We start from the raw sequence: 15,620 nt of genomic DNA, 5'->3' as shown, positions 1-15,620 counted from the left end.
CAATGGTTCACATACTCTTACCACTCAGATGTGATATTGGATCATAGTCCTCAATACATAAATGACCAATTCTCTAGTATTTTTTTTTAAAGCACAACTGTATTTTCATTACTATTATTTTGGTGTATGTGGGACTTATTACATTAGTTGGGAGTGAACTCGGCAATATTATGTGTTTATTTTTTTATTTTTTGTTAACCAGTTTTACTAAATAAAACCACTTATGTGAAAAATGTTTATTTTTTTTACAAACTTTATTGACCTTTAATTTGTGTTCTTTACTCCCACTAGGAGATGCTTTATAATGCATTGGTATACCAACGACTTACACCTATTACTGTAGCAGTGACAGACTATTGACATAATCATGGCAGGCTTTGGGGCCTTTGTTAGGCCTCTGGCTGCCAGGGCAACACATCGATACCCTATAGTTGTCTTCCTATAGTCAGTGCTGGGCTCCAGCAGTGATCCGTGTGCTATACACCTGAATAAGTACACAGGCTGCACTGATGCAGTGCTCCAGGAATTTTTTTTTAAAGGACGGTGGATAAATAAATAAAAAATCATCAGACACTAAAAGGCAAATTAATTTCATAAATTACCCATCCCTACTCCAGCCAGATCAAAAGCTGTGTTAACAATTCTGTAATATAGATTTACACTATCCTGAGGTACAGCAGTCTATTTTTTATTTTTACTTTTTTTGTAAAAATAAAAATCTAGACTAAAATTGGTTGAGAGAAAAATAAAAGGCAACTCTTTATTTCTCCCAGTCCCACACCTGATAGGTGTCACCCTAAGTCTGTGTCAGGAAAGACATTTAAGTAGACAGATATAATGTGCTGGTTATAAATTCTGTATACTCGTGTAATCTTATATGGTCTTTTTTATTTTGGATGTTAAATGTCAGTTAAAGGGAATCTCTTACCTACATATATGCTGTCCTATCTGAGGGCTGGAGACCACGCTATACAAAGCAGACGCTCCGGAGTCCTCCAGTTCATCGACCACTCTTTTCCTATAGCAATCGGCATGAGAGCACATGACTATGAAGACTGAGTGGAGTCCAGCTCTTGGCTCCCACTGAAAGCTGCTCAGGACCAGTTTTAGCAGTGGCTGTCACCAGTTTATACTGCCCTCAGGGCTGCATGAGGCTGGTCATAGATTTATGCAATAATGTTATTTCTTTTCTAGTTTTAACAGAACTAAAAACGCCAAAAACCTCAACTAAAGTTGTGGATAAACAGAACAGGTATGTTTTAAAAGAAACATTTGCTTCAATGTATCAGTCATGTATTACATATATGAATTATTCATAGATTGTGTTATATCTTGGCTTCTATAGTCTAGTCTTTGACTATTTCACACTATGCCTTTAAAGGGTACCTGTACCTTCATGCAAAGCTCGGAGGGTGCAGCGTTGCTTCTCAGAGCGATCTGCCTCTTCCACCTCCATCCGCTTTGCTCTACTTTTGCAGCAGGCGGAGTAGGTATCCATAGAAAGTATATAGGGTGTGTACTTTTCCTGTAGAGGTGATGCAAGTTCAATGTGCCGCTGCACCTTCTGAGCTTTGTGGGGAGGTTTAGGTACCCTTTAAAAACACATTTGCTAGGGGGGTCAGGAGGTAATTTATCACCCCACCTGCCCTATATATTTGCCTCTAGAAGCAATGAGTTTAGTGAAGAATACCTATGTAATGTCACGTACAGTATTCACATAGATAACTTTGCTTTGAGTTCAGCTCACATGAACTGCAGATGGTTTAGGAAATGTAGCCATCATACAGACCTAATTTCACACATGGCTGTGTGAAAGCAACCTAAGGGCACATTCACACGACCGTGGTTTGGTTCCGCATCCGAGCCGCATTTTTTGCGGCTCGGGTGCTGACCCATTCACTTCAATGGGGCCGCAAAAGAATAGACATTTCTATAAAGGGCCGTCCATTCCGCATATTGTGGAAGGCACACATGCGGCATTTGTGTTTTGCGGTCTGCAAAATACGGCACATTCGTGTGAAAAAGTCCTAAAAGAGAACCTAGCAACAGGTACTAGAATTGGAGATTAACTTTCTGGCGCTCTATGCTAGTGTTTCATCCACCAGCCTGTTTGATGCCAGCACTTCTAAATACAGGACATCTCTAGCCAGTTGGTTGCAGGTGGTCCTGGTTTAGCAAGTGGAGTACTTTGCCAAATTAATGCAACAGACTTAAAGCCCCCATACACATGAAAGGGTTTTTCTGAGATTTTAATACTGATGACCAATACTCGGGATAGGTCATCAGTATCTGATCAGTGGGGGTCTGACACCTGGGACTCTGCCGATTAGCTGTTTAAGACGGCAGCGGTGCTCGCAGTAGCGCCGTGGCCTTCTCACAGCTTTCCCAGTGACACGTTCATCTGTCACATGGCCTAGATCAGTGGTGGCGAACCTATGGCATGGGTGCCAGAGGCGGTGGGCACCCGCACCCTGCGGAAAGGTGTACCAATATGCCTTAGACTTTTCCTGCCATTCATCAGCGCAGGGCACACTATGAATGGCACAGGCAGCGCATTGAATGTAGGCAGGATATTATAGATAAATTACATGGAAGACATATTATATTGGTATTCATTGCCATTGCAGTGTTGGCACTTTGTGATAAATAAGTGGGTGGTAGGGTTGCAGTTTGGGCACTCGGTCTCTAAAAGGTTCACCATCACTGGCCTAGATGCAGCTCAGCCCCATAGAAGTGCCGACTCCCACCATCAGATACTGATGACTTATCTAGAGGACAGAATAGTAGATGTAGAGCAGCACCCATGACCATCAAATGACCACACCGGAATGCATTAGCCAAACCACAGCCGCAGATCCTCAGCGGCCCAACGAATAGTACAAACTGGTAACGGCAGCATCTCCAGCGACTTCTTTATTGGACAGACTTCACAGAAAGTGTACCGTAAAAATAAACAAACGTTTCAGTTACTACATAGCCTTTGTTGAGCCTTGGCTTAACAAAGGCTATGTAGTAGCTAAAACGTTGCTGTTTATTTTTATTCTTACACTTTCTGTGAAGTCTGTCCAATAAAGTTGCTGGAGATGCTGCCGTTACCTGTTTGTATTATCTAGAGGACAGGTCATCCATGTTAAAATATCGGAAAACCCTTTTAATGTACTGTCGGCTGACCCCCGCTGTGAACCTTATTTATATGGTACGGCTGACAGCTATGGGGGGGATGTCTATGTTCTTCTTAAATATAAGAATTTTTTATTTTTTGCCTCCTGTTTTCATTTTATATGAATAAAATATATTTTAAATGCTTGTTTTAACAGCTTGAAAGTGTTCATTGTTGAATCGGATGATGACTTTGATTCAGTATTTTCTAAAAGTTGGAAAACGCCTAAAACTAAAAATGGTAAGTAATGCTTATAATTTTCTAAGTCGGGTATTACTAGAATTAGATCCTTTATGAGGTCTCTCACGGTTGTGTTATTCATAGGGATCAAGACCCATGGTAAAGGATCTAAAAGTTCTCGGGAAACAGTTGCATCTCTGCAGTCGAGTTCTCCAGTGTTTATAAGCGACAGTGATGATGATTCAATAGTTATTAAAAGCACGTGGCGCGACAGACATAGAACAGATCGTAACATAAAGACAGATAATGGATCTACCTCAAAGCCTGTGAAGGAAAGTGGCAAGGAAAATAATTCGGAGACAAACAGTGTGGGTGGACATGATGCAAAGAAATGGCCAGCTAGGAATCAGCCCAAGTTCCTGACTTCTGGGAGCTCTGATGATGAGGAGTTTGAAAGTCTAATGGACCGCATTAAAAACCGGACAAAGAACCAAACGCCTAGTTCAGCTGCAAGTAAAATCAAACCAAAGACTGCTGCAACAGGTCAGCTATTGAGAGGGTCTATGAAAATAAGGGACAGTGCATTAATCTGCTGTTTTTAATGGGAATGCTCTAGGCAAAGGTGATACTTTAGTATGACTAGTCCACAGCCTTTGTATTGTGCACTTCAGGTAATGTACTTGGTGCAATTGCAAGAAAAGTAAGTGGACCCTTTGGAATTACCTGGATTTCTGCATTGTTTACTAGCGAAATGTGACTTGGATGACAATCTTACTAGAACAACAAACAGATGTACAGCTCATGTCTTTTATTGAGCACATTAAAGGTTTTTATATATGACCTGTTCTCAGGATAGCTCCTCAATATCAGATTGGCGTTCAGCTACTTGAAGAGACCGCAGCACTCGTACAAGCACCACCTTCTCTTCACTGTTTATCTGCTCGCCGTCAGAATTGCAGCTCCACCGCCCTGTTCAAGTGAATAGGAAGGAGCCATCCCATTGAAGTGAATGGGCCCCGTTGATCTGATATTGGCTACCTGTCTTGAGGATAGATTATCAATATAAAAAAAGTAGACAACCCCCTTTAAGTAAACCCCTTCAATGCAGGGAGAAAATATGTACCCTTTTGATTTAAAAGCTTTATACACCTTTGGGCTTTATTTTATAAATTTTTTATTGCATTTTACTAATTTAAACGTTTTCTGCTGTTTCTGAGGTGCAGGGTTAACCACTTCAGCCCCGCTAGCTGAAACACCCTTAATGACCAGGCCACTTTTTACACTTTGGCACTACACTACTTTCACCGTTTATCGCTCGGTCATGCAACTTACCACCCAAATGAATTTTACCTCCTTTTCTTCTCACTAATGGAGCTTTCATTTGGTGGTATTTTATTGCTGCTGACATTTTTACTTTTTTTGTTATTAATCAAAATGTAACGATTTTTTTGCCAAAAAAATGACATTTTTCACTTTCAGCTGTAAAATTTTGCAAAAAAACGACATCCATATATAAATTTTTCGCCAAATTTATTGTTCTACATGTCTTTGATAAAAAAAAAATGTTTGGGCAAAAAAAAAAAAAATGGTTTGGGTAAAAGTTATAGCATTTACAAACTATGGTACAAAAATGTGAATTTCCGCTTTTTGAAACAGCTCTGATTTTCTGAGCACCTGTCATGTTTCCTGAGGTTCTACAATGCCCAAACAGTAGAAAAACCCCACAAATGACCCCATTTCGGAAAGTAGACACCCTAAGGTATTCGCTGATGGGCATAGTGAGTTCATAGAACTTTTTATTTTTTGTCACAAGTTAGCGGAAAATGATGATGATTTTTTATTTTTATTTTTTTCTTACAAAGTCTCATATTCCACTAACTTGCGACAAAAAATAAAAAATTCTAGGAACTCACCATGCCCCTCACAGAATACCTTGGGGTGTCTTCTTTCCAAAATGGGGTCACTTGTGGGGTAGTTATACTGCCCTGGCAATTTAGGGGCCCAAATGTGTGAGAAGAACTTTGCAATCAAAATGTGTAAAAAATGACCGGTGAAATCCGAAAGGTGCACTTTGGAATATGTGCCCCTTTGCCCACCTTGGCAGCAAAAAAGTGTCACACATCTGGTATCGCCGTACTCGGGAGAAGTTGGGGAATGTGTTTTGGGGTGTCATTTTACATATACCTATGCTGGGTGAGAGAAATATCTTGGCAAAAGACAACTTTTCCCATTTTTTTTTTTATACAAAGTTGGCGTTTGACCAAGATATTTTTCTCACCCAGCATGGGTATATGTAAAATGACACCCCAAAACACATTCCCCAACTTCTCCTGAGTACGCCGATACCACATGTGTGACACTTTATTGCAGCCAAGGTGGGCAAAGGGGCACATATTTCAAAGTGCACCTTTCGGGTTTCGCAGGCCATTTTTTTACACATTTTGATTGCAAGGTACTTCTCACACATATGGGCCCCTAAATTGCCAGGGCAGTATAACTACCCACAAGTGACCCCATTTTGGAAAGAAGACACCCCAAGGTATCCAATGAGGGGCCTGGCAAGTTCATAGAATTTTTTTTCGCAAAAGTTAGCGGAAATTGATTTTTTTTTTTTTTTTTTTTTTTCTCAGTCTCACTTTCTGCTAACTTAGGACAAAAATTTCAATCTTTCATGGACTCAATATGCCCCTCAGCAAATACCTTGGGGTGTCTTCTTTCCAAAATGGGGTCAGTTGTGGGGTGTTTGTACTGCCCTGGCATTTGAGGGTCTCCGCAATCATTACATGTATGGCCAGCATTAGGAGTTTCTGCTATTCTCCTTATATTGAGCATACAGGTAATGAGATTTTTTTTTCCGTTCAGCCTCTGGGCTGAAAGAAAAAAATGAACGGCACAGATTTCTTCATTCGCATCGATCAATGTGGATGAAAAAATCTCTGCCAAAAAAAAAAAATGGAGGGGAAAGGTGTCTGCCAGGACATAGGAGCTCCGCCCTACATCCATACCCACTTAGCTCGTATGCCCTGGCAAACCAGATTTCTCCATTCACATCAATCGATGTGGATGAATAAATCATTGCCGGGATTTATATATATATATATATATATATATATATATTATTATTATTATTATTATTATTATTATTATTATTATTATTATTATTATTAGCATAGGAACGCCTCCTCAGCTCGTATGCCTCGGCAAACGTATCTGTCACTGCAGAGGAGAAAATCCGTCTTGCAGCGCCGCATACACCGACTTGCGTGTAATCTGACAGCAGCGCAATGCTTCTGTCAGAATGCACATCGGTGTTGCAGCTGGTCGATCGGTTGGTCCACCTGGAAGGTAAAAAGACAAAAAAAAAAAAAAAAAAAAGGAAAAACCAGGCCGCAACGCAATAATTTTATTAACTTTGCAACAGAACATGTAACTAACTTTTTGAACTGAACATTAACGTGTTTGCTTACTGGTGTGTGTGTTTTTTTTTTTTTTTTTTTTTTTTACCTTTTATAGAACAAACCTCTCCTTCCCCATGGGTCAATGTGCAAAGCGCAAATCGCCCAAAGATGTGGCGAAGTGCGTTATGCACTTTGTCCCATGTGAAAGGAGACGTTTGCAGCAGCAGTGAGTGAATGGGCCCTAATAGCCCTGTGTGCCTATCCTGGTGAGATGATCCCTATGCTAATAGTGTACCTGTGAGTGGTACTTCCGGAAACACTCTCCAAAGCATAGGGCAGGGTGGTCAGGACAGTCAGGACAGAAATAGCGGGTGTCACGCCTTATTCCACTCCTGCTACAGACATGACATCTTTTTCGGGGTGACGGTTGGGTTGAGGTACCAGGAACGACATTGGGGAAATGTCGCTCGTGTAGACGGCTAACTACACTGGTGGATGGGGCCACGGAACCTCCTGGGTACAGGAGGTTCTCGATGATCTCTTCCTGAAATTTGAGGAAGGATCCAGTTCTCCCAGCCTTACTGTAGAGAACAAAACTATTGTACAGAGCCAATTGAATTAAATATACAGACACCACCTTATACCAGCGTCTGGTTCTGCGGGAAACTAAATACGGAGACAACATCTGGTCATTGAAGTCCACCCCTCCCATGTGGAGGTTATAGTCGTGGACTGAGAGGGGCTTTTCAATGAGACGGGTTGCTCGCTCAATTTGTATTGTCGTGTCTGCGTGAATGGAGGAGAGCATGTAAACGTCACGCTTGTCTCTCCATTTCACCGCAAGCAGTTCTTCGTTACACAGTGCGGCCCTCTGCCCCCTTGCAAGACGGGTGCTAACGAGCCGTTGGGGGAAGCCCGCGCGACTAGTTCGCGCGGTACCACAGGCGCCAATCCGTTCTAGAAACAAATGCCTAAAGAGGGCCACACTTGTGTAAAAATTGTCCACATAAAGGTGGTACCCCTTGCCGAATAAGGGTGACACCAAGTCCCAAACTGTCTTCCCACTGCTCCCCAGGTAGTCAGGGCAACCGACCGGCTCCAGGGTCTGATCTTTTCCCTCATAGACACGAAATTTGTGGGTATAGCCTGTGGCCCTTTCACAGAGCTTATACAATTTGACCCCATACCGGGCGCGCTTGCTTGGGATGTATTGTTTGAAGCCAAGGCGCCCGGTAAAATGTATTAGGGACTCGTCTATGCAGATGTTTTGCTCTGGGGTATAAATATCTCTAAATTTCAGGTTGAAATGGTCTGAGGGGCCGAATTTTGTGGAGCCGGTCAAAAGCAGGGTGGCCCCTGGGACAGGAGGCTGTGTTGTCACTAAAGTGCAGGAAACGCAGGATGACCTCAAATCGTGTCCTGGACATAGCAGCAGAGAACATGGGCATGTGATGAATCGGGTTCGTGGACCAATATGACCGCAATTCATGCTTTTTTGTCAGGCCCATGTTGAGGAGGAGGCCAAGAAAAGTTTTAATTTCGGAAACTTGGACTGGTTTCCACCGGAAAGGCTGGGCATAATAGCTTCCCGGGTTAGCGGTTATAAATTGTGTGGCATACCGATTTGTTTCTGCCACAACTAAGTCTAAAAGCTCCGCAGTCAAGAACAGCTCAAAAAATCCCAGGGCCGAACCGATCTGAGCTGTCTCAACCCGAACTCCAGACTGGGCGGTGAAAGGGAAAACTACAGGTGCGGCTGAAGTTGGGGACTGCCAATCAGGGTTTGCCAGCACCTCTGGGATTCTAGGGGCTCTACGGGCACGTCTTTGCGGTGGCTGCGACGGGGTCACTACTGCACGTGCCACCGTACCAGCTTCAACTGCCCTTCTGGTGCTCGCTACTTCACCAGGTTGTACGGCAGTGCTGGTACTAGGTCCAGGAAGGGCTGGGCTGCTGGTGTATGCCTCACCACGTAATCCGACAGCACCAGCCCCACTCTGCTGCTCTTGAAGCGGATCCTGCGCAACCTGCGGTCTAGCGACACGGGGCCGGGTACGCCTGCTGCTATCAGGGACCTCAGCCTCCTCGTCCGAACTTTGGGTCAGAGAGCCACTGCTTTCTACAGGTTCGTATTCTGACCCGCTGGATTCATCAGATGAGGGTTCCCACTCCTCATCCGACTGGGTCAGAAGCCTGTAGGCCTCTTCAGAAGAATACCCCCTGGTAGACATGTGGGCAACTAAATTTAGGGGTATTCCCTGAGACTACCCAAGAAAAAAAAGCAAGCCTGTCTTACAAAGGGGAGGCTAGCGAAGTACCGGAGGCCGCTGCGATTGATAAAAAATATCAAAACTGATTTTTTTATCGCCGCAGTGCGTGTAAATTGAATGTGCAGCGATCAAAAAAAAATTTTTTTTTTTGTCACTGCGGTGGGGCGGGTGTGGGCGAGCGATCAGGCCTGATCGGGCAAACACTGCGTTTTGGGTGGAGGGAGAACTAGCGATACGCTAATCAGCGAATAACGGACTGCGGTGGGCTGGGCGCTAACCGATCCCTAAACTACCTAACCAAGGGGCCTAAACTATACTGAAACCTAACGGTCAATACCAGTGGAAAAAAAAAAGTGACAGTTTGCACTGATCACTTTTTTCTTTTCACTTGTGATTGACAGGGGCAATCAAAGGGGTGATCAAAGGGTTAATTGGGGTTCAGGGGGGTGATCTGGGGCTAAGTGTGTAGTGTTGGTGTACTCACTGTGAAGCCTGCTCCTCTGCTGGATCCAACCGACGAAAAGAACCAGCAGAGGAGCAGGCAGCCATATAACAGATCATATTTACAAATATGATCTGTTATTCGGCTCTCTGATTGGATTTTTAAAAAATCAGCAACCTGCCAGCCGGCTGGCAGGTTGCTGACGAAATACTCCTGTGCGAAATGCCGGCGCGAACTGCGCGGGCGCATATTCGCGTCATCTCGCGTCTTGCGAGATGACGCGTATATGCGTGACTCTGCGCAGCGCTGCCACCTCCGGACCGCACATCTGCGTTAGGCGGTCCGGAGGTGGTTAAAGGGCTTCTGTCACCCCACTAAACTTTTTTTTTTATTTTTTATTTTTTTATTTTTTATAAACCCCTAACAGGTATATTAGACGCAGTTTTGATAACCGCGTCTAATATACCTGCTACCTGGTCCTCTGGTGGTCCCTTTTGCTTGGATCGACCACCAGAGGACACAGGTAGCTCAGTAAAGTACCACAAAACACCAGTACACTACAAACCCCCCTGTCACTTATTAACCCCTTATGAACCCATGATCACCCCATATAGACTCCCTGATCACCCCCCTGTCATTGATCACCCCCCTGTAAGGCTCCATTCGGACGTCCGTATGTTTTTTACGGATACATGGATCGGATCCGCAAAACGCATACGGACGTCTGAATGGAGAATGACAGGGGGGTGATCAATGACAGGGGGGTGATCAATGACAGGGGGGTGATCAGGGAGTCTATATGGGTGATCACCCCCCTGTCAGGCTCCATTCAGATGTCCATATGTTTTTTACGGATCCATGGATCGGATCTGCAAAACACATACGGACGTCTGAATGGAGCCTGACGGGGGGGTGATCACCTATATAGACTCCCTGATCACCCCCCTGTCATTGATCACCCCCCTGTAAGGCTCCATTCAGACGTCCGTATGATTTTTACGGATACATGGATCGGACGTCTGAATGGAGCCTTACGGGGGGGTGATCACCCATATAGACTCCCTGATCACCCCCCCTGTCATTGATCACCCCCCTGTAAGGCTCCATTTAGACTTTATTTCCGCTAACTTGTGCCCAAAAAAAAAAAAGTCTAAATGGAGCCTTACAGGGGGGTGATCAATGACAGGGGGGGTGATCAGGGAGTCTATATGGGTGATCACCCCCCTGTAAGGCTCCATTCAGACGTCCGATCCATGTATCCGTAAAAATCATACGGACGTCTGAATGGAGCCTTACAGGGGGGTGATCAATGACAGGGGGGGTGATCAGGGAGTCTATATAGGTGATCACCCCCCCGTCAGGCTCCATTCAGACGTCCGTATGTGTTTTGCAGATCCGATCCATGGATCCGTAAAAAACATATGGACATCTGAATGGAGCCTGACAGGGGGGTGATCACCCATATAGACTCCCTGATCACCCCCCTGTCATTGATCACCCCCCTGTCATTGATCACCCCCCTGTAAGGCTCCATTTAGACTTTTTTTTTTTTTTGGGCACAAGTTAGCGGAAATAGATATTTTAATTTTATTTTTCTTACAAAGTCTCATATTCCACTAACTTGTGTCAAAAAATAAAATCTCACATGAACTCACCATACCCCTCACGGAATCCAAATGCGTAAATTTTTTTTAGACATTTATATTCCAGACTTCTCACGCTTTAGGGCCCCTAAAATGCCAGGGCAGTATAAATACCCCACATGTGACCCCATTTCGGAAAGAAGACACCCCAAGGTATTCCGTGAGGGGCATATGGAGTCCATGAAAGATTGAAATTTTTGTCCCAAGTTAGCGGAAAGGGAGACTTTGAGAAAATACAAAAAAAAAACAATTTTCGCTAACTTGTGCCAATAAAAAAAAAAATTCTATGAACTCCCCATGCCCCTCATTGAATACCTTGGGGTGTCTTCTTTCCAAAATGGGGTCACATGTGGGGTATTTATACTGCCCTGGCATTTTAGGGGCCCGAAAGCATGAGAAGAAGTCTGGGATCCAAATGTCTAAAAATGCCCTCCTAAAAGGAATTTGGGCCGCTTTGCGCATCTAGGCTGCAAAAAAGTGTCACACATGTGGTATCGCCGTACTCAGGAGAAGTTGGGGAATGTGTTTTGGGGTGTCATCTTGCATATACCCATGCTGGGTGAGATAAATATCTTGGTCAAATGCCAACTTTGTATTAAAAAATGGGAAAAGTTGTCTTTTGCCAAGATATTTCTCTCACCCAGCATGGGTATATGTAAAATGACACCCCAAAACGCATTCCCCCAACTTCTCCTGAGTACGGCGATACCACATGTGTGAAACTTTTTTGCCGCCTAGGTGGGCAAAGGGGCACACATTCCAAAGAGCACCTTTCGGATTTCACCGGTCATTTCTTACACATTTTGATTTCAAACTACTTCTCACGCATCTGGGCCCCTAAAATGCCAGGGCAGTATAACTACCCCACAAGTGACCCCATTTTGGAAAGACACCCCAAGGTATTTTGTGATGGGCACAGTGAGTTCATGGAAGTTTTTATTTTTTGTCACAAGTTAGTGGAATATGAGACTTTGTAAGGTAAAAAAAAAAAATCTTCTTCATTTTCCGCTAACTTGTGACAAAAAATAAAAAGTTCTATGAACTCACTATGCCCATCAGTGAATACCTTAGGGTGTCTACTTTCCGAAATGGGGTCATTTGTGGGGTGTTTGTACTGTCTGGGCATTGTAGAACCTCAGGAAACATGACAGGTGCTCAGAAAGTCAGAGCTGCTTCAAAAAGCGGAAATTCACATTTTTGTACCATAGTTTGTAAATGCTATAACCTTTACCCAAACATTTTTTTTTTATTTTTTTTATCAGACATGTAGAACAATAAATTTAGCGAAAAATGTATATATGGATGTCGTTTTTTGTTTTTTTTGCAAAATTTTACAACTGAAAGTGAGTGTCATTTTTTTTTTGCAAAAAAATCGGTAAATTTCGATTAATAACAAAAAAGTAAAAATGTCAGCAGCAATGAAATACCACCAAATGAAAGCTCTATTAGAAGAAAAGGAGGTAAAATTCATTTGGGTGGTAAGTTGCATGACCGAGCAATAAACGGTGAAAGTAGTGTAGTGTAGAAGTGTAAAAAGTGGCTCTGGTCATTAAGGGTGTTTCAGCTAGGGGGCCTGACGTGGTTAAAGGGGTTTTCTGAGGTATTTATACTGCTGACGTCATCAGTATCTGATCGGTGGGAGTCCAACACGTGGGGGTGGTGGCCCCCCACCAATCAGCTGTTTGAGAAGGCATTGGCGCTCCTGTGAGCTTTTCATAGGCTGAGTGAAGACACATTCATGTGGACTAGGAGCAGCTCAGCCCCATTCCAGTGAATGGGGCTGCTGAATGTGCACTACCAAGCACAGCTGCTATACAATGTAGGTAGTGGCGATCACAGGAGCTCTGCTGCCTCCCCAAAACATCTGATCGGCGGGGGTCCCAGGTGTCAGATCCCTACTGATCAGACACTGATGACCTATCCAGAGAATAGGGCATCGGTATAGAAAATCTCTGAAGACCGTTTTAATTCCGTTTGCAGGTTTTCAGTTTCTGTTTTCTTTGAATCCCCTGACGGCTAATGTGTAGCGCTTATCTCTGATCTCCAGACCTCCTATACACTTATACTACAAGGGGCTGTCCAGCCGTTAATATTGATGGCCTATCATAAGTTAATAATGTTAAATATGTGAGTAATAAATGAGATTTGCTTTTCTGTATGTTTTTGTGTTGTCAGAACCAGCAAAAGTGCCATGCTTTGATCTAACAAACGCAAAGGAAAGGAAACCCAGATCGCAGACAGACCTGTTTTCAAGTCCATACTTTTCTAAAGAGAAGGTTCTGAAGGAACCAGATCATTATGTGGAGTGGACCCCTACAGAGAAAACGTGAGTAACCATAAAAAGAGCGCAAAATGGCGTAACCTAGAACACAGCTCTTAATAAATTTGATAAATGTTGAAATTAATGTAATGGGGATAAAAGGCTGATCGATGGTGTACATGTTTTGTGTGTTCGGAAAATATATCTGGAGATTAAAATTCCCCCTCCCCTTCTTTTTTACCAGGAGACGTCTGTGTAAAGTAGAAGGCTGCTTCCTTGAAGATCTTTCCTGTTCAACGTCCATATATGTGAAGAGTTTCAAGCAAAGAAAACATGAGTTGACAACACGATTGTACAACCTTTACAACAAAACCGTATTTGAGCAGAAGGTATTCTGTTGCAAACATTTGGTTTATACACACTACTACTATCGCCATTTAGTCTCAATGTTTGGTTTCCTTGCAGCAGAATCCAATTCCTCTGTTTCTTCCTGTTATCTTTTGAGCTGTTATCTGGTTATTTAGGCCCCTTTCACACGGGCGAGTTTTCCGTGCGGGTGCAATGCGTGAGGTGAACGCATAACACCTGCACTGAATCCGGACCCATTCATTTCTATGGGGCTGTGCACATGAGCGGTGATTTTCACGCATCACTTGTGCATTGCGCGAAAATAGCAGCATGCTCTATATTGTGTGTTTTCCACGCAACACAGGCCCCATAGAAGTGAATGGGGCTGTGTGAAAATCGCAAGAATCCGCAAGCAAGTGCAGATGGTTATAAGGGAAAATAATAGCATTCTTTAATACAGAATGCTCAGTAGAAACATAGAAACATAGAATGTGTCGGCAGATAAGAACCATTTGGCCCATCTAGTCTGCCCAATATACTAAATACTATGGATAGCCCCTGGCCCTATCTTATATGAAGGATAGCCTTATGCCTATCCCATGCATGCTTAAACTCCTTCACTGTATTTGCAGCTGCCACTTCTGCAGGAAGGCTATTCCATGCATCCACTACTCTCTCAGTAAAGTAATACTTCCTTATATTACTTTTAAACCTTTGCCCCTCTAATTTAAAACTATGTCCTCTTGTAGCAGTTTTTCTTCTTTTAAATATTCTTTCCTCTTTTACCTTGTTGATTCCCTTTATGTATTTAAAAGTTTCTATCATATCCCCTCTGTCTCGACTTCCAAGCTATACATGTTAAGGTCCTTTAATCTTTCCTGGTAAGTTTTTTATCCTGCAATCCATGTACCAGTTTAGTAGCTCTTCTCTGAACTCTCTCCAAAGTATCAATATCCTTCTGGAGATATGGTCTCCAGTACCGAGCACAATACTCCAAATGACGTCTCACTAGTGCCCTGTAGAGCGGCATGAGCACCTCCCTCTTTCTACTGGTAATGCCTCTCCCTATACACCCAAGCATTCTGCTAGCATTTCCTGCTGCTCTGTGACCTTGTCTGCCTACCTTTAAGGGTACATGCACACGTTCAGGATTCATGTGCGGAGAATCCGCACTGAAATCCGCAGGTGTTCACAGGCAAATCCGTGCGGTCAATCCGCATTAATTGGTGCGGATTTGCATGCGGATTTTTTCAACATCTCTCTAGAACAAAAATACACCCTTTTTTTAACATCATTTCCTGTGACATCATTTGAGAATCGGATTTGAGAATTACTGCACGTTGAAATCGTGATGCGATTAATTTAACACAAAATAATCGCATGGCGATTTCAACTTAAGCACTGTTATGTTCCATATTCGTTAATTCTAGCCTACTATGGAATATAGCAGTGCTAAGTAGAAATCGCCATGCGATTATTTCGTGTTATATTAATCGCATCGCGATTTCAACGTTTCAAATCCGACCGTACATTCTAGTATATGGAGACGTTCCCATGGTGATGGGGACGCTCCATTAGTACTGCTATATTCCATATTCGGCGAATATGGAATATAGCAGTACTAAGTTGAAATCGCCATGCGATTATTTTGTGTTAAATTAATCGCATCGCGATTTCAACGTACAGTAATTCTCAAATCCGACAGTACATTCTAGTATATGGAGACGTTCCCATGGTGATGGGGACGCTCCATTAGTACTGCTATATTCCATATTCGGCGAATATGGAATATAGCAGTACTAAGTTGAAATCGCCATGCGATTATTTTGTGTTAAATTAATCGCATCGCGATTTCAACGTACAGTAATTCTCAAATCCGACAGTACATTCTAGTATATGGAGACGTTCCCATGGTGATG

General features: G+C 43.2%; 1 protein-coding gene across 1 annotated transcript in view; it reads left to right on the top strand.

Moving 5' to 3' along the window:
* GCNA (germ cell nuclear acidic peptidase) overlaps positions 1-15,620 on the top strand; it is a 46,786-nt gene that overhangs the window by 6,185 nt on the left and 24,981 nt on the right. The window contains exons 5-9 of the mRNA XM_044306681.1: positions 1,195-1,252; positions 3,318-3,400; positions 3,485-3,883; positions 13,269-13,419; positions 13,598-13,742. Coding sequence (XP_044162616.1) covers positions 1,195-1,252; positions 3,318-3,400; positions 3,485-3,883; positions 13,269-13,419; positions 13,598-13,742 — 836 coding nt within the window. The remainder of the gene's footprint in view (positions 1-1,194; positions 1,253-3,317; positions 3,401-3,484; positions 3,884-13,268; positions 13,420-13,597; positions 13,743-15,620) is intronic.

This window comes from Bufo gargarizans, chromosome 9 (assembly GCF_014858855.1).
Source record: "Bufo gargarizans isolate SCDJY-AF-19 chromosome 9, ASM1485885v1, whole genome shotgun sequence".
NCBI classification, from domain to species: Eukaryota; Metazoa; Chordata; class Amphibia; order Anura; family Bufonidae; genus Bufo; species Bufo gargarizans.
The sequence above is the reverse complement of the archived record's forward strand: the minus strand, read 5'-3'. Positions and strand labels throughout refer to the sequence as shown.